We start from the raw sequence: 18,335 nt of genomic DNA, 5'->3' as shown, positions 1-18,335 counted from the left end.
ATTTCTGCTGATATGTGTAAGACAGGTAAGAGTGCTTCCCCAAAAAGGTGACGTGTACACATTTTTGTTTTGCATATTTAAAGTCATGTTCCTTTACCACACCAGACGTCTATCGTATCCAAATCACCGTGCAAGCTTGCATATATGTCATGTGACTCTGTCTATAAATGTACACTTAGTCGTCTGCAGGAAGCTTGCAGGCGCGCATTGTACGCATATTATTTTCCGGGACACCGCGTAGCTCGAGGGCTATATAATAGCCATAGCACGTTTATGGGCAACTTTGCACCCTCGGAAATGATTGCAACGTGTACGGCTGTCACACCCATACTGTGGAGTGTACTATATTTACAGTCGCATACTTTTCGCGACTACTTTGATGCGTCACAGGTCTTGGTAGTACTCTGCATGCGGTTGAGCAAGCACCGAATTATTTAAAAGTCACTGGTTGTTTTTGTGGTGCATGCGCACACAGAAGGAAAGAAGGAATCCCTTCTGAACACCCCCTATGTATAGATCTGCCGACCACTTGTCTTCATATGCACTATAAATAATTACGACACTTCTATCTCATTCCAGTTCTTTAGTTCTCACGTCAGCTGCATCTCGCTTTACACGCTTGCACGCGTCCATTTCCACCTCTCGACTTCGCCAGGGTTTTACGAGACATCATAAAATATATATACAGGATGATCCGAAATATCGCGGACGTGTTGGAGATTTTTACGTGACGCCTCGTTGAAAGTAAGCATTGTTCAAGTATTATCTGGCCTCGTGTGTAGCGCTGGTGGCGCTAACGACTCGCGCAACTCCAGCGCTCCAGTGCTCAATGCGGGCCACCTGTCATACAAGCCGCGGCGCCGCGAACAGCGGGCGCATGTCGCGCCACCTACCAGCGACAGCACGCGCCGACCGCGGTGAGAGCAAACATGGGAAACACTCGACGCCAGCGGCTGCTGCAGGCCGTCATCGTCGCGTCGCAGATAGGCGACGCCCGGCCGCCGTTTTTGGCGCAAGTTCATTAAACCTTCGTCTAAGGTCATCTTACCCGGCCCGGGCGGGAACCGTCTCGGCGCGCGAGTCTTGGGGCGCGCTTTTCAAGCCGTCCCGTTATCTCGGAAGAAGAAGAAGAACGCAGACGGCGGCGCGCGCGGCGGCCGCGACTAAGGAGGCTTTTTTAAAACTTCCTTAGCCGCGACCCACTCGACGCGCCGGCGGACCCCCCATCGACTGTCTGTCTAGCCGACGGCGGGGAACGCGAGCACACCGGCGGAACGCGTGGGAAGCAGTCGGAGCATGCACGTCAAGGCCCAAGACACACCGGAGGAGATTCGTAGACGGCGATGACAAGCTGGGTCGCCGTGTAGAGTGTGTAACCTCATCTCTCTATAGTACAGCGTAATTGCCGGCTTACGTATACCATACCGCTCGTATTATACCTCGTATACCTTCGGCATGGGTTATGGAAATGGTAAGTCCCGTAAAGGAAGGGGTTTTCACATGCCTATACGTCCGTCTCGGTGAGCATTCAGTTTCGTGCAAAGACATGACCACATGCATTTGTCTGATCCGGTCGCACTGGTCCAACCTTTCGCTTTCATTCTAGCTGTACAGTTTATCGGTATATGGGACAACGCATTATAAACCTTCCGCGTAGTGCCTCTTTTCTATTATCAAAGTTGGAGATAAAAGACGCGACATGGTGCAATGACGAAACTAACGTATACTTAGACCGACGGGACAAGGGGAGAATAGGAGAATTTCGCAGATATAAGTCACTGATGTCACCGTTGTAAGGTGGTGCACACAATGAGCATGAAAACAAAAACGAAACAAAATAAAAGTCTATCAAGACTGCAATACAGACACAGGACGGCGTATCGTGTCTGCTCGTTTGGGATTTAGGCTCCCAAAGCGACTCAAACTATGAGAGACGCCGTAGTGGAGGGCTCTGGAAATTTCGACCACCTTGCACCATGCACTGACATCGCACAGCAAGCAGTCGCCGTGGCGGGATGCAATCCCGCGCATCCATGGGTACAGCAGTCGAGTGCCCTAACCACTGCACCGTGCAACGCGGCGGGGGGTGTATGGTATATACATTAAAAAATGCACTGGTGCAGCATCGCGCGCGAGCAAAAGAGGGTGCATGCATGAATGTGTATCGGCTAGCCGTGTGTTATACGCGAGTCGATTAGTATATACGGCACAGATTGCCAAGGAGGACGGACCACGGCAACTAAAATGACGGGCTACTGCTTGACATCCAATGCAATAGTCAACATATATATAGCTGCGACCCGAGAGCTTTTGCTCGCGTACGAATTGTCTCGTAAAACGAAAAATATCGATCCAGGAGTGCAGAGATATAGTGCAGAGCTGGCTTATTGAGAGCCGAATCACCTTTCGTACAGGTGGACAACGTGTCATTCACGACCAAGATGCGGCTCCCCTGATATCAAACCATGATAAGTGAGATAAGGGCGCCGAAGGAATGATGTCTCTGAGACAGATAAGACACAGTGGCGTTTGCTACAATCGTTACCGTGGAGAGGTTTCATTTGCGTTTTGTCTGGGTCAGGTGCAGGTGCGCAAATGCTCACCAGATAATGGTTATGAAAACATTTTAAGAAACTAAGGCTGAGTCAGCGCGTTTACAGAACAAATGCGAATGGTGCGCGCCATATATCGTTTGCGTTACTGCAGGTCGCACATAATCTGTAGCGTATACAGTCTAAATTGACCTATTAAATCAAATATCGCCTGACGTATATAAGCCCTATTTTAACCTATATACTTCGTCTCACGTGATGTTTGCATGTACTGCGAAAGGCACGCGACCTGGACCGGTCATTCAGAATCATGGACACGATTGTGCTCCGAAACGCTTCTTGCCCCAGGGGCACTATAATAGATTAAATTGTGCTCCTATACCCCAGCATTTTAGGGGGCGAGAGGCGCGTACGTCGGAGCATCATTTGCCTATAAACAGTGTGCATGATCCCAATTTGACTAAGTAGCCTTTTGCGGCGCTGCAAACATTTTGTGAGACGAAGAAGTATACAGAGTAGCGCGTCTCCGTGCCTCGAGATCAATGCAGGGTCCAGGTGGATTCGATTCGCGTCTCGAAGTGCATGCTGTCCAAGTTGGCGGCTCCTACCGATTCGGCCATGCGCTCTCGTGACTTCACACAAGCCGCACCTATAATATATATAGCAGTCAGCGACGGGCCATGAACCTGCTACAGCAGCACCTTGCCGCTGTGGGTGGACATCTTAGATCAAAAGCCCAGCTCCTGAACGATGTTGGCGCGAAATTTCGAATCGCTCATCAGCCTGGATACGTGCACCCCCTGAAGGGAAAATTTAGCTGTGGTTTAGCTTATGGTTAAACCTTGGATTTACGCGAGAGCTATCTGCATGGCTAGGTTCGGCTTGAAAGTAAAGACACGACTTTCGTACATAACAGTTTACTCTATGATTTGAGCTCTGTTTATTACTACTGTTTATTACTTTTGATTACTAAAGAGCGATGAGCCGAAAGCCTCCGAAGCCCTCCACTGCGGCACCTTTTTCTGTTTTCACTCCGCACGTTCGCTATGACGCGATAGTGCAAGCTACCAGATATAAAGCCCCGTTTTAACCGAGCCGTATGAACATGCCTACGTGGCCTGGATAAAGTGAATGCAAAGTTTTTACAGGCTGATTGTGATATCACCCACCCATGTGAAAGGAGGAGCCCGAGTTGGCAGCTCCTGCCAAATGTAATGTCAGGATGCTCTGTACGTCCAGTTAGTGTTCGGCCCTGTGTCAATTGCCAGCTACCGCCTCCCACGACTACAACAACAACAACAACTACTACTACTACTGCTACTACTACTACTACCACTTCTCAACGGCTCAAGGTCAGTGTAACCACGGCCAAGGTGCGACAACGAAAGTACGGTCACGCGGCGAAGTGGCTATACCGTATAGCTATCGCTACAAAAGGCATCTCCCCTATTCCTCCATTAAACCCGGTCATGTGGAAGCAGCAGCCACTAATTTCCGCAAACTCTCTAATGTCATCCGCCCACGTGACTTTTTTTCTGCCCCCTGCAAGTTTTCCTTCACTCACGGCCTCTTTCCCATGTGGGTGCCTGCGTGTTAGCATGCACGACTCAATTTTTCTCAGTGAGCGACGTGGGTATGCTGTTACAACATGAACTGAAGGGCTAGTTGGTCTGACATCTTCAAGTGGTGCAGCGAAACGGCACTATGTCTGTCCCATTCTCTATAGGATTCGTGCCGTTGCGCTGCACCACTTGAAGATGGGTATGCTACGCGGTAATGTGCACACACCGACTGACAACCTCTAGCGAGACTATATGGCGCCGTGCAGGAGAGCAGCCACGCACGGTGGAGCCTGCTAGGCTGCGTCCTTGTGCAATCTGGCATTCCGCGGCATTCCGCGGCCGCCCGGAAGAATGCGTGAGCTTAATTAGAGCCGTGGGCACGGCGTCCACCGGCCCGCATGCACGCACGCGGGCTGCGTCGTTATTTAGAGAGCTGCACATAAGCAGGAACAGCAATAACCGAAGAAAGGCGGCAGGAGCTGCGCGACAGCCGCGTCAGCGTCCTCACGGCTCGCCGGCGCGCGGGATCGGATGTCGCCAAAGTCGTCCGGAGGTCAGCGCGTGCCGCCGACCGCGTTCCCTCCTCGCTAAGCGCTTCTAAAGAGATGGCCCGGAAGCCGACCACACCGCCACGATGTGCTCGCTGTACGATGTAGAAGCAATGGGAATGGCGTTTAAAGAGAAGACGTGCGGCGGTAAAAGCAAAATCCAAGCGCCGACCGCACAAGTTCCGGGTGGACACGATATCAGTGAATCGTATACTGTGCCGCGTTTCTCTTCGTGCATTGTCGCAAGGCGATTTAGGAACCGAACCAATGCCCAACTATTCGTGCAATCTATGCATGGTTCCGTATTCATTGCACAGTTTGACGACAGGTGCATCGTGAACGCTGTATATAGCCAAGGGGCACTTTGAACATGGTTTGACTGTATTTTGTTATACACGTACGTTTGGCGAAATGAGCTCGACAATCCAGGAGGTAACACCTCCCGCAGCTGTCAACAGGCGACTGCACGTAGGTACAGGAAGAGGCGTTATAGTTCCTGTCAAGACTATATAGCATCAGTGGCGAACGTTGCCTCCTGCAGTGCACGGATTCTTGAGGATACGGCATGCCATAAGCGTTTAGAAGCCGCGCTCGCTTCGGGCCTCCTGAACCTATATGGGAACTTTGGCGCAGAACAGTGGGTCCATTCACCCTGCAAACATGGTTGCAGCGGCGTTCATCAGTGATTCGCCGCGCTAACACCTAGAAGGACAAGAAACACAACAACACAGAGCTCGCCTGTTTCTTGTCGTTCTAGGTGTTAGCGCGTTGGACCACTATGAATAACCAACAAGGCCCGATTCTCGCCATTTTGGCGTTCATCAACTGACCAGAGCCTCTCTTCCTAGCGGCGGCTCGGTGATGGCGTGAACCTTGCGGCCCTCGGCGTCGTAGGCGTGCACCACGAGACCCAGGTTTTCCCTAGGATGCCGGAACCAGTGCGACACCAGCTTCTTGGCGTCCAGCTGCACCCAGAAGCCCCGCCGTAGGTTGCCCTTCTCTTCCTTCGTCCGCACCTGTGCAGGGAGCAAAAAGAAAAGCCATTACGAACGCACGAGAAAGTGTTTCAAAAAAGGAGCCAGCGCAAGCTCACGCGTGCCGCGAAGAAAGGAGAACCCGAGAGGTCACGCACTCGTCGGGAGCAGATAACGAGTCTTGCTCCAGAATACTCCGCGCTGCGCGCACCGTTCGACAGCAGCCAATAAAGAGCAACCCCGGTAATTAAGGTACAGGGAGAAAGGGGAGAATGGGCATCGGGCGGCATAGCGGGGTGGAGGGCGAACAAAAGCGGGCCAAGAGGGGAGGAGCCCAGCTGTCACCATTCTTCAAGAAAGCGCTCAGCGTAACCGGTTTACGAGGCGCGCCGAGGGCCTGGCGCCGCAGGAGGGGAGCCCGGAAAGGGAATGATAAACGCACTGGGCGGGAGGCCATGGCAACCGGCCTTTCGACGCAGCCCTCTGCTTGCCCTTGCGAGCGCTCCATCACAGCAAACAGCAAAAGGTTCGACAGCTGAGATGATTACAATTACCATATCGTGTACCTTGTCACCTCTACCGGATTACAGGGACCCCATGCACTGCCAATGTGCACGCGCTGATTGGTCCTGCCGACGCTGGAGACGTGTATGCAGCTGCTAAGCGCCTAGCGCCATCTGGCGCTCTCAAGGCGACCTGTGCAATGAAGGCGCGCAGGCTCCCGGTACTGCCGAGACGGTGTATTGTGCACTAAAGGTTAGATTCATTTCTTTATATTTAGTTCTGAAGGCAAAAGGGCTCACGATATGCATGTCTTGAAGGAACCGGTCACTTTGAAGCAAAGCTGCGATCGAGACTTGCACGCATAAGACAGTGCGTCAGCATAGTGAAATTTCCTATTTTTCAGAAATTCTGGATGGTCTCCGGGGCTAAAAGCTGCTCAAGTGGCTTTACTGAGGCTCAGGAGACTGCTTCACGACATCAGCTGTTTACATTCCAGTATACAAAAATCTTGGCACCGATAAAAATATATTGACAAAACTTTTAAAAACATCAAATCAAGCACAAAATATTTCCATGAAATAACATTTCGAAACAATAGCATAACAAAAAAACAAGCAGGTATCTCATAAAGAGCCCCCCCCCCCCCCAAAAAAAAAAAAAAAAAGAACGACAACCTAATCCATATACAAAATACAAGGACGTAATCTTTATAAACTATTCAAACCAATTGTATACGTATGAATTTGTTTAGTAATGATGGACGATTATATGACAAAGCTTGCTGTTTACATACAGTAACGGGGGAATTTTCCATATATCCAGAATGCTGATAATAGTTATGAACTTAACTGGCTTACCCAATTGTCAACCTTAGTTCTCACCAATGCTCTTCAACTCGTCCCGCCTGCAATGACACCCCAAGTTCTGCTGTGACGTCACTCAGTTCTTACAGTGCTATCGTGCTGTCGAGTCTTCCGTTACGATATCAAGGCTTCAGTGGCCCTATCAGTAGTGCCAAAATTTGTATCACCCATGACTACACCGGATATGCCTTTTTCCATGCATGTTTCCCTATCCCCAGTCAACGTTAAGTGGTGCATATGCGAGAGGGGTCTCAAGTAGGAAGCATCGCAAGAAACTAAAAATGGCGCTGTTTTTGTGAAGATAGCCTCATTCGCAGTGCCTTTCTTTGCTTGGAAGGAAGCTCTCGCCCGCGACACGCCGGATGATTGTACAAGATTGTGGTTGCCCACGCGCGCTGATAGCGACTACGGCAGAGCGAATAACCGTGTCAACGGACTAGTGCACGGGACCATTGCCAGGCTCGCGCGGCGCCCTCGAAACTCATGTTCCTGCCACGCAAAAAAAAAAAAAAAAAAAAAAAAAAAAAAAAAAAAAAAAAAAGAAAGAAAGAAAGAAAGAAAATTAATAGGTTGGTTGGTTGGTTTGTGGGGTTTAACGTCCCAAAGCGACTAAGGCTATGAGAGACGCCGTAGTGGAGGACTCCGGAAATTTCGACCACCTGGGGTTCTTTAACGTGCACTGACATCGCACAGCACACGGACGCCACTCCGTTTCGCCTCCATCGAAACGCAGCCGCCGAGGTCGGGTTCGAACCCGGGAACTCCGGCACAGTAGTCGGGCGTCTTACCACTGCACCACCCCGGCGGGAGGAAATTAATAATAATAACAATAATGTACTGTAACAGCATATATATTAATAATGTACTGTAACAGCATATATATTTCAAACGGCGTTCCGGTATATATAATCGTGCCGGAACTGCAAGACGCATTCCAGGTTGCGCGCGGTGCATTTTACTCCTTGAACACGACTAAGACCCAGGATTTGAATCAAAAGTGACTAATATGAACACCGAGTGCTGGCACGTTCACGACGCGGCAAATTCTGCTTCGGATCGCCTGTTGATGTTTGCAACACGCCATCAGTAACAAATATTTCGTCTTATAACTAAACGTTTTAGCCGCGTTGTTTGTCGCTACCAGGCGCATGGCTTGGTGCGCGTTTATTACCCACTATCAACGCTTTATTTAGTTGGTATATATAGGGCAATCATGTATTGGACAACTATCAATGTATACAGCTCAGAGCACTGGACACGATATTCAGAGGTCGATGGTTCGATTCCCATCATCGCGCGTTGTTTTCCCTTCTACTGTGTATGTAATTATCTTTCTACCTAAAGCGATTACAGTACTAATGCAGGTCAATCGCAAAAGTAAAATTTAAAAAATTCGAGGACACTTCGGCGACTAAAGTGGTGTGCTGCATTCTGCTACGCGATTGTTGCGCATGTAGCGATGAATGCTGCTATGAGTAAAGCGAGCGAATACTCTTTCGCATTCTGCGAGTGCATTTATTCAGTGAATTCTGCTTGGCAGCGAAGAGATCGCGCTCCTTGTATCTTCGCAGATGTTCTACGTTTACTGTTGTGTGGTTGATTTTACCAGGTGTACGGTATTAATAATTGATTAATTACGCAACTGTTACTACTGAGTAATTAATGACCAATTAAGTAATTTGTTATGAATTAGTAATTAATTAGTAATCAATAATATATAACTGATTAATCCTTAATCAGAAATCAGTGATAATTAGTAATTAGTCATTATTATTAATTGGTAATTGATTGCCACATGGCCATATAAGGCACGCATTCGCGCATGCTGTAATGGTGCTCTGTGATTGGGCGAGACCTCCATGACGTCATCCCGTCTCGACCAATCAGAGCCGCCGCAAAAGCGTGACACTTTTGTTGATGACAACGATGAGCAATAAAGGCTGTTGCCTTAAAAATCACCTACGCTTGCCTTGGCCTATAGCCGATCGACTGCTGACTTCTTTCATTCGTGTAGCATAACGAGCCCATATATATATATATATATATATATATATATATATATATATATATATATTGTGTGTGTGTATGGCAAACAATACTTGGAGAGAGAGGGAAATAAAGCGCACCTTGACGAGGTGCATGCCGATCGCCGACCGCGGCGCCGCGTCCCTGGCCACCTGGTAGAGGGTGACCCAGACGGCCGCCGTTGAAGACAGCGACTGGTTCGAGCTGACAAACACCCACAGGTGCGCCCTGGACACGTGCAGGTTGAGCGCCGCCTCCGAGAAGCGGAAGTGCACCGCCTGCCACTCCGGAAGCAGGCCCAGTTCAGGGGGCGCTGCAATGAGGAGAAAACAAGAAGGTGGCGTCAACCAGTGCTGCACGCCGATTCCCAGCAACCTTTAATCAGTACCAGGCGTTCTTTTTTTTTTTTTTCGGACATTTCGCAAACAGCGCTGATTTGAGAGTGAAATTATAATACCGTGCACGTTTTCAAATTATAGTCACTGTTGCTTTTGTCGATGACGTACAATGTCGTACACGCTCATAAATAAATGTCTGCGTACCTTGCATTCTGTGCACTTTGAAGCAAGATTGACGTTTTTTTTTTTTTTTTGCGCATTTGAAGAGGATGCATGGATACTGGGTGTGTATGAGCAATGATATTGAGGCATCGCGAGTACATAAGAAAACATCCGCCCTCTGACTCCTCCAGCAAGAACATCAAGAACAATGATCGGAACCCAGAGCTTTCTTCTATTATGTTTTCATTTAATTTAGCGGACAATCGGCTGAAATGTGGAAAAAGGTATAGAACAAGGATATACATTTAAGCGAACGAGAAGTTGGCGCCGTGTATCTTTTTAACATTAGTCCCTCGTGCTTTTTTAAATGTCTCCTGTAATGTTTGTACCGACCATTGCATGACTGATCCGTCCTTCATTCACTGTATCAAATAAATATCCAAGGAGAACTCACCATTGAAAGTAACGTGACAACTCGATCGCTAGCTCTCATCTCTCCACCCGACAGTAAAAAAAATATCCAAGGACAACTTGCAATTCAACTTAACCTCACAACGCGTCCTTTGCTGTTCTCATCCCTTCTCCCGACAGCGAACGCAAAACATAAGCATAATTTATCTCCGAATCACAAAATAGTTTCAGCTGCGTGTTACAAGGTTCGATCCGTAGTTTGCATACCATGGAAGCTTGTACAACTGTCTTGATATTTTAATGAAGGTGCTTCGCACACACAGCGCTTCGCAGTGACATCGCAAACCTCCATATAAATGTATACGTACAAGAGAGATTTTTCTCTATCTTAAACATATCTTGTTCCCAAACTGCTTCTCCCTGCACGCCGTGCACATCGCGTATGCCAAGCAGGTGTTGCTTTTGCAAGCAAAACTATACTGAGCGGTCACGGATTTGAGCGGTAAGCGATCAGTCGGAGGGTGCAGTGTCACTCGGAATTTCGCGCAACGCGACAAGGTATATATATATAACGCAGGACCAAAACCAAACGCGCGCGTCGTCCTTGGTGCATTTAAAGCGCCGCTAAGCAGGAGCGACAGCAGCAGCACGCGCGAGAGCAATCAACTCGATGCCCCCAGCGCACAGCCCGATTAAGGCGAGATGGCCGACCCGATATCTCACGCACGCTGCGACCCTGCAGAGCCGTCCGGCGCCAAACCAGCGGTAAGCTAAATAACGCAACGTGACAAGCGCAGAGCAGCTGGAGGGAGGAGAAGGGAGCGGTGGTTAGAATGCACGCCGCGCTCCGCGCGGAGCGTTGTTCGTGACGCCCGGCGGAGCAGCGCAAGATCGCAGTGCACGGCCATGTATCGCGCACCCTCCATCCGCATGCAAACCAGCGGGGGCAAACCTGACGACAGCAGCCCCGAAGATGCGGCGCCGATAACCTCGAACGCCGCATAGGGGACAGCGAACTTGTCCGACGTCGACCGGATCCGGGGCACTGCGCAGCTAACTCGCTGTGCGTGCTTGTGCACATCAAACGCGTGCACATTTATGTGGCGCAGCCCGAAAAGGAGACACGAATCTCTGACCTCAGGCGCACGTGCTCACGATCACCTGCGGCGTAAAGCTTCCAACAGCCTTGACAGCGGCGCAAACATATCGCTCCTTTGCTCATTTCGAAGTGCGTCGAGGTTTGTGTGTATACATACAAACCCCCTCTTCTTCACCCTTGAAGCTGGAAGAACGACCAGCTGGCGCGCTCAGCGGGAGTGGGGATTTATTGGAATTCAGGTACCGCGCGCCTGTGTGTCGCCTGCTGCCTTTCTTATCAGAGTGAACGATCGGTCGCGTATACATACGTACCTACGGGGGCATGTTTCTATAGTTGTCGCCTCCTTACATACGTGTTCTCTCCACGTTTCCAGCGGTTGACAGGCGAATTAAGTGTATACACTTTCGCTCCTGTTTTTTTTTTTTTCCTGTCTTTCTTTCTCGATTTGCAGCGCGCGCGCATCTTTTAACTATATATATATACACACATATATATATATATATATATATATATATATATATATATATATATATATATATATATATATATATATATATATATATATATATATACATTTTCCTGAACATACATCTGGGGGTAACGAAAGCGAGAAGGAAAACTACTACTCCGTGGGGAAACTGTATGCACTTCTGCAGGTTGCCGCGCGCTCTTTCGAGATTCTTCAAATTACAGTGCATATAAATGAGAGCCTTGAAATTGCACGGGATCACTTAAATAGAAACAAAGCAAGCTGCACCTAAGCTGCGTGCTTTCCAGATTGCAACGTGTGCTTGCGAACTTTGTACAGGATGCCGGTTTGCGAATCTCCACATTCCCGCAAGGAAAAAACAAAAACAAAAATGCGGGCCCGTAAGATGCCGTTTTGCACTAACAAACCAGCTTACTGTCAAGGTTTGCAACTAAAAAAAAAAAAAATTGAGATTCCAACGCTACGAAAGCGGTCACTCCACCACATCGCGCGCACAATATCATGCAGGTTGTCTCACATAACTTAAGGGCAGATATTAAAAATCAAATGCACTTCGGAAGTGAATGACGTTGACGCTATATAGCCTATATATTGTGACATATATGCCCTGCATCGCTGGATGTTGAAGAAGACAATGATCAGAAACAGTGATACAGAAGACGACAAAGTGGTAGCAACGTTTAGTGAAGAAGGTTGACGCTGCTGTGATTCTGTGCTTTGTGTGCTGCGTCATCCTGGACTAACCTTCGTGCACTAACCTTGCCACGTATCATCTTGGTGGAGGTGACTAAAGATCCCCGTGTGCACACATAAATCCATTTAAGCAGCCGAAAGCTGGATTTGCGCAGTGGCCGCCACCTACCATGGGATCACAACGTCAACAACGGCCAATATGACCTCTGAGGCAGCTCCTACCACCGCAACAACAACGGCGCAACCACTCGTCCTCACAAAACTCCGCCACCCTCCCATCTTCAATGGCGAAGACAAGACAGATGTTGACGACTGGCTGGATGAATACGAGCGATGGAGCCGGAACAATCATTGGGACGCGACCATCATGCTGGCCAATCTGATATTCTATTTGGCGGGAACCGCTCGCACGTGGTTTCAAAATCACGAGCACGAGCTGGTGACCTGGGAAATTTGCAAGCAAAAGCTTCACGACTTGTTCGGAAAGCCCATTGGACGGGCTCTATATACATATAGCAACACTGTCTCTATCGTTGCTTTTTTTATGTGCAATATTAAAGTAATGATTGCAGACCGCAGGCGTGAAGCGTAAAGTTGCAAAGCACTTAAGAACCCCTTTTCTTTTTTTCCGCGTTTCAAATGAATCCGTGAAGTGTGAAAAAATAAGAAAGGAAAGAAAAACAACGCTCTGGAGCGCATTGCTACTGTGTTCCTCTAACGGTGGCCACGGGAGAGCGACAGGGTTTCTTGCCCGGAGGCTTTTGTCGCATGACGGAAGAAATGCAATGCTGGTCGAGAGTTTCTCATTGCAAGTATATTATAGTGTAAAAAAAGAAAAAAAGGCTGCTTTATCTTCTCTGTCAGGTAGCAGGCCTCGCAACCGGCTTGACGCCCTGCCGCTTCCCCGCAACGGCAGTCGCATTGCAGCTGAACAATTGTTCATTCAGCGCACGCTTGAGAGTAAGCGCAATAGCAGTGATCAGGAGATCCCCCACGTGTCTTCTTTCGTGTTTTTTTTTTTTATATTTCCAGGGCTTTATTCGGATGAGACATATTCTATATAGAACCAACTTATTGAGCGGTTTCTAAAGGTGCGCACTAATTTTGATTACATCACTTGCCGTCCGCAATCAATATTTACAAAGTTGAGTCATGCGGCACAATTAGTCAGTGAAGCATAACATAAAATATAGCCCGAGTTACTCTAGAGGTACCTTCAACATCATGGAAACTTCAATCTGCGAGCCCCCCCCCCCCCCCCCCCCCCTCTTTTTTTTTTTGGGACGACCTTCAAGCTATTGATGTCATTGAGTAGCATCGGCCATATACTTCATGGTAATGATACTCAGCTTGGGTTTGTGAGCCGGACAACCATACGGAAAATACAGAATGCTTTGACGTTGCTCTGTGTATACTGTTCCTAGGCTTGTCCCTGTAGTCTTATTCGCTGTATACGGTCCATCTCAAACTATAGTTATCGTGTTTAATGTAATACATGATGATACTAAAGCCTGTACAGTACCTGCCAGGTCAACAATAGTTATGTTGTCCAATATAGAGTCGAACTTTCTCAAAATGACTTTGGGTTCCAGCGATAGCATGTAATCCGAGACTACACGGCATGCAGATGTCTCTGCTTTTTTTTTTTTTTTTTGAGCTCTGCGTTCCATAAACGTATATGTATGTGACTGAAAGCCTCTATACGGCGCCATCTGCATGCATTCAATGAAAATTTTGTTTCCTAATGTACTTAGCTAATGCTTTTTTTTTTTTTCTTGCTTTACAGTTCCCTCCCAATGCAGATGTGGGAAAGCATTGTAACAAATGTTTCGCTCTGCTTTTACCTATTCGAATCAAATGAACAGGAATAGTGTCCAATAAGTGGACCCTTTCCTCTGATTTAGCGGCTGGCAGGAAGGTCCTCGCGTAACAACAGCTCAAACTGAGAGGTGATCGTGTAAGCCCAAATGACGCCGCACAAAGACGGGCGGGAAGGGGGCGGAATGCATATGCCGCGTCTCTAATAGGTGTTTCTAAAGGCACTAAAAAGTCGCCTCCTCCACGCTTTGGGGAGGGGCTCATTATGGGATTTTCCGGACAATAGCACTGACGTGGCTCGGATATGCATCTTGTTGCTCTCCACAGCCGTTTTGACCAAAAATCGCGAGCGTGCTCCTGACAGGTCATGCTCTTGGCAGGCGGGCATGCTCCTGTCAGACGACTCTGTTGGACACGGGTGGATACTGATTGGTCGGCCGGTTTTGTGGCGTAACGAGACCACGTGACATGGACGAATTTGCAGGAGCTGCCAACTCGGGCATGTGTCCCTATAGCTGGCGGATATATGCTAGAGTGTGAGATAATAGAACTATATGAATTAATGATTAAGATCCATTAACGCTGTCACGTCATTCCTTCGAAGGCGGAGCCTAAGTGCACGCCCCTCCTCGACGTCACGTGAATACTGGAAATTTGCCGGACGGCAGGAGTGCCTTACTATAGTTACTACTGATGTTCGCGATGCGAACGCCATGTTGTTGCGCGCCGTGGATGCCTGCAAATGAGCGCTGCGCGATATGTCGCCACACGAATGCTGCAGCAGGCACGCGAGCGGGCGGAGGGTGCTTTATCACCAAGCCAGCTTTTTGTAGCGGAAGCTGGCGCGTGCGCCCCACGCGTTAGGCTCCGCGCGAAAGTGAAACGCGATATGCGATGCATCCTCCCCTTCCCAGGCGGGGGGTCGGCCAAGACAGTGACTCTATAGCAGCAGCGGAGCAGAGCGGTCCATGCACGCCTCGATTCGCCCGTATGGCAGGGCGCCACGACATCGTGGCACCCCGCTTGCGTATGCAAAATGGAAGGGGCATTTAGCTGTTGCGCAGTCAGCAGCGGAGCGTGCTGACGCCGTTGCGGCGGGCGAGAAATCGCACGCGGGCGTCAAGGTCGCGCCTCAGGCCGCAAGGCACGATGCCACGGGGTCCGCGCGGAGCTTTGGCTGAGAGCGCACAATTAACATAGAACTGTCAGCAGGAACAACCGCGCTCTGTCAACGTTGGCAGGTTGAAGGAGGCGCTTTCCTTTCATTTTATTGAGTATCATTGCGTAGTTCATGCGCACCGCGTAGGGAATGTAGGAGCAGAATGTGTCCACCTGTGCAGCTTATATCGAACATAATAGCCACAAGTGCTATATTGCTCAACGGCTTAGATCGAGTATAATTTCACTCCACTAATTGTACGTCTTAATTGCCGTTAATTATTTAACTGTAATTCAACTGAAATTTATGCTATTGTCTTATATCGTTGGATATATATATATATATATATATATCTTATGTTGGGTACAATTGCGCTGAAATGATAGCAGGCATTAATTATTTACAATTAATTAGTTGTGTGATTAAACATTGAACTTCAAGGATCAAGTCATATATCGTTGGATAGCTTATTTAGAATATAATGGCTCTGTACTAATTAAAATTATAACAAATTACTGCTAATTAGTTAATTTTGATTATAAATTGAGTTAGTCTGCAACGTTCAGTAGTTGAAAAGGTCTCGACGAGTATATATAGAACCCAAAATTATACGCTGACTATACCTTGTAAAAAACATGTAAAGTCAAGCGTAAACCGAACTAATACTAATTTAATTCGGTTAAAGAAAAGAAAACGCATTACAGAAGGGAAACAGTAGCCCTTCATGTGTTTTTACGTTCCCGTTTTAACATCGTCCCCTCCAGCAACGCTTTTTAATAACTTGTGTGCTGCGTTATGTATACATCACAGGGCGGAATTTTGCTCCCTCACTGGTTTCGGCCAGAAGGGCGATAACAGGGGCACGATCGATTCAGGGGCACGAAAGTGTCACTCACACTTTAACACTCACGATTGCGCTCTTTCTGGTATACCACTTCCTCGGACATTCAGTTATGTAGCCTTTCGGAGCGGATTTCGGTGTGTGGTTCCCCACTCAAGTGCACATGCATGTATAGGGTTGCAGGTGTGACCTTATATTCTCATATCTCGGTGCCTGTGCACATATGGTTCTGATCCCGACTCGCCAGTGCAGACACACGAATATTACTCTAACATGCATGGTCAGATGACCAGCGTATATTCGCGTAAGCGGATCACTCTATGATAAAACTTTAGTACGTCTGCCTGGTGTTCAATACTGCATGCCGCATCTGCTCGCTATGTATATAGGAGCACGGATCAGAGCTATATATATATATATATATATATATATATATATATATAGCCTTTCTTGATAATGAATGGCAGGAGAGCGCGCGACCAAGGCGACCCGTTTCTCGCGCCTCTTTTTCTCCCTCTTCTGCTGACGAGGAGAAAGGAATGCGTTGATAAAATTGCGCAGTCGTGGTGGAGGGGGCCGTGGGCGCACGTGCCCGCGGCCGCACTCGACGCCTTGGAGTGTTTGGCCGGCATATCGGCGCCGCGACTGTTGCCAGGAGGACAGGCCGGGCTGCCGAACTGGTTCCGCGCTCGGCCGGCATCGCTTTCGAGGAACGGCCCGCAAGTGGCCGAGTATCCAAGCGGTCTGCAGGGATTGCACGGCTTAATGCGAGTGGCTGCAGTGTTGCCCAGCTGCAACAGCCATGGTTCCCCAGCAGCAGCTAAGGTTGCCCATGCTGCAGCAGCCACAGCTGCATGCCTGCAGTAAGACCATGTATGCTTTCGGCTTAATGCGAGTGGCTGCAATGTTGCCCAGCTGCAGGTACAGCCATGGTTGCCCATGCTGCAGCAGCCACAGCTGCATGCCTGCAGTAAGACCATGCATGCTTTTTGCGGAGACTCACCGCGGATTTCATACGTATAGAAAAAATATATACTGCGTAAAATAAGTAGGTTTGGTCTGCAACAACAGCATTTGCCATGCTTGAATTTGACAATCAGTCGGCGACAAACCTCGATGATTTCTTTTGGAGGAAATTATGCCCCATCTGTTCTTAAACGGTCTTCAAATGCATGAGAGCGTGAGATGAAATGCTTAAAATACACGCTTCTCCTTTTCTCTCACATATATAACTTATGATAACTGAGCAAGCATTCTGCATTTTTTCTTTCTTGTGTTGTTATAACAAAATTAGCTGTGGTTTCCCTTTTGGCCAGTTATGCGAGAGCAATCAGCACGAATACGTTTAGGTTTGGTTTGAAGGTAAAGGCATGTCTTTTGCACGTATAGTATATCTATGGTTTTAGCTTTATTTATGCCATAGGGGAATCACTTCCCGTATGAGCACCCCTTGCCTCTCGTCTTTGACCATTCTCATTCGAGTGTAAGAAGACTTCTAACTCGCTGCTCTACCAACTATAGTTATCTGTCTTATTCTTCATTGAGCGAGTATATATATATATATATATATATATATATATATATATATATATATATATATATTATATATATATATATATATATATATATCCCCAGCTATATATATATCCCCATATGTTATTTAAATCATTTGAGTTTTAAAATTATTATTATTTTGTAAAATCAGTATACACGTCCCAAACACGCGTTTGTACGTATACGTACCAAATGTTCGCGTCTCTCGTAGCCTGAGTCACTTTGGGAACTTAAACCCCATAAACCAAACCAAATGTAGGTGGCACGTATGAGTATAGTAACATTTGTCTAGGATGTGTATACCTACACGATAAGCAATGCGACTTTTGGCTGAGTAGCAGCCGTGTGCATGTATGCATGCAAATAAGTATGTTTTGTTTAATAATAATAATAATAATAATAATAATAATAATAATAATAATAATAATAATAATAATAATAATAATAATAATAATAATAATAATAATAATAATAATAATAATAATAATAATAATACATTAACTACCCTCCGTGACCTACACGTTTCTTGCTCGTTTGGTATGCGGAACTCCTGGGTTTGAACCCGTATGGCGACAAATTTATTTCATTGAATTACCTCTACTTTCTGATATACCTCAATTAGAAGAACTTCACTGCCAATTTCAGCTTCATTTGGATCCTTGTCCAATTCGTTATATACAGCTTTATTTTGAATGTGGGGTGCTTCAAACTCCCGCAAGATATCATGCGGCCATAACCCGGC

General features: G+C 47.5%; 1 protein-coding gene across 1 annotated transcript in view; it reads right to left on the bottom strand.

Annotated features, from left to right (window-relative positions):
- LOC146199719 (growth/differentiation factor 8-like) overlaps positions 1-18,335 on the bottom strand; it is a 72,975-nt gene that overhangs the window by 15,569 nt on the left and 39,071 nt on the right. Inside the window, exons 2-3 of the mRNA XM_084595216.1 lie at positions 9,130-9,341; positions 5,493-5,678 (exon numbers count right to left, since the gene is read on the bottom strand). Of these exons, the coding sequence (XP_084451342.1) occupies positions 5,493-5,678; positions 9,130-9,341 (398 nt within the window). The remainder of the gene's footprint in view (positions 1-5,492; positions 5,679-9,129; positions 9,342-18,335) is intronic.

Source organism: Amblyomma maculatum, chromosome 2 (assembly GCF_055883805.1).
Source record: "Amblyomma maculatum isolate TAMU_Amacu chromosome 2, ASM5588380v1, whole genome shotgun sequence".
Taxonomy (NCBI): domain Eukaryota; kingdom Metazoa; phylum Arthropoda; class Arachnida; order Ixodida; family Ixodidae; genus Amblyomma; species Amblyomma maculatum.
This window is presented reverse-complemented; position numbering and strand designations above follow the sequence as displayed.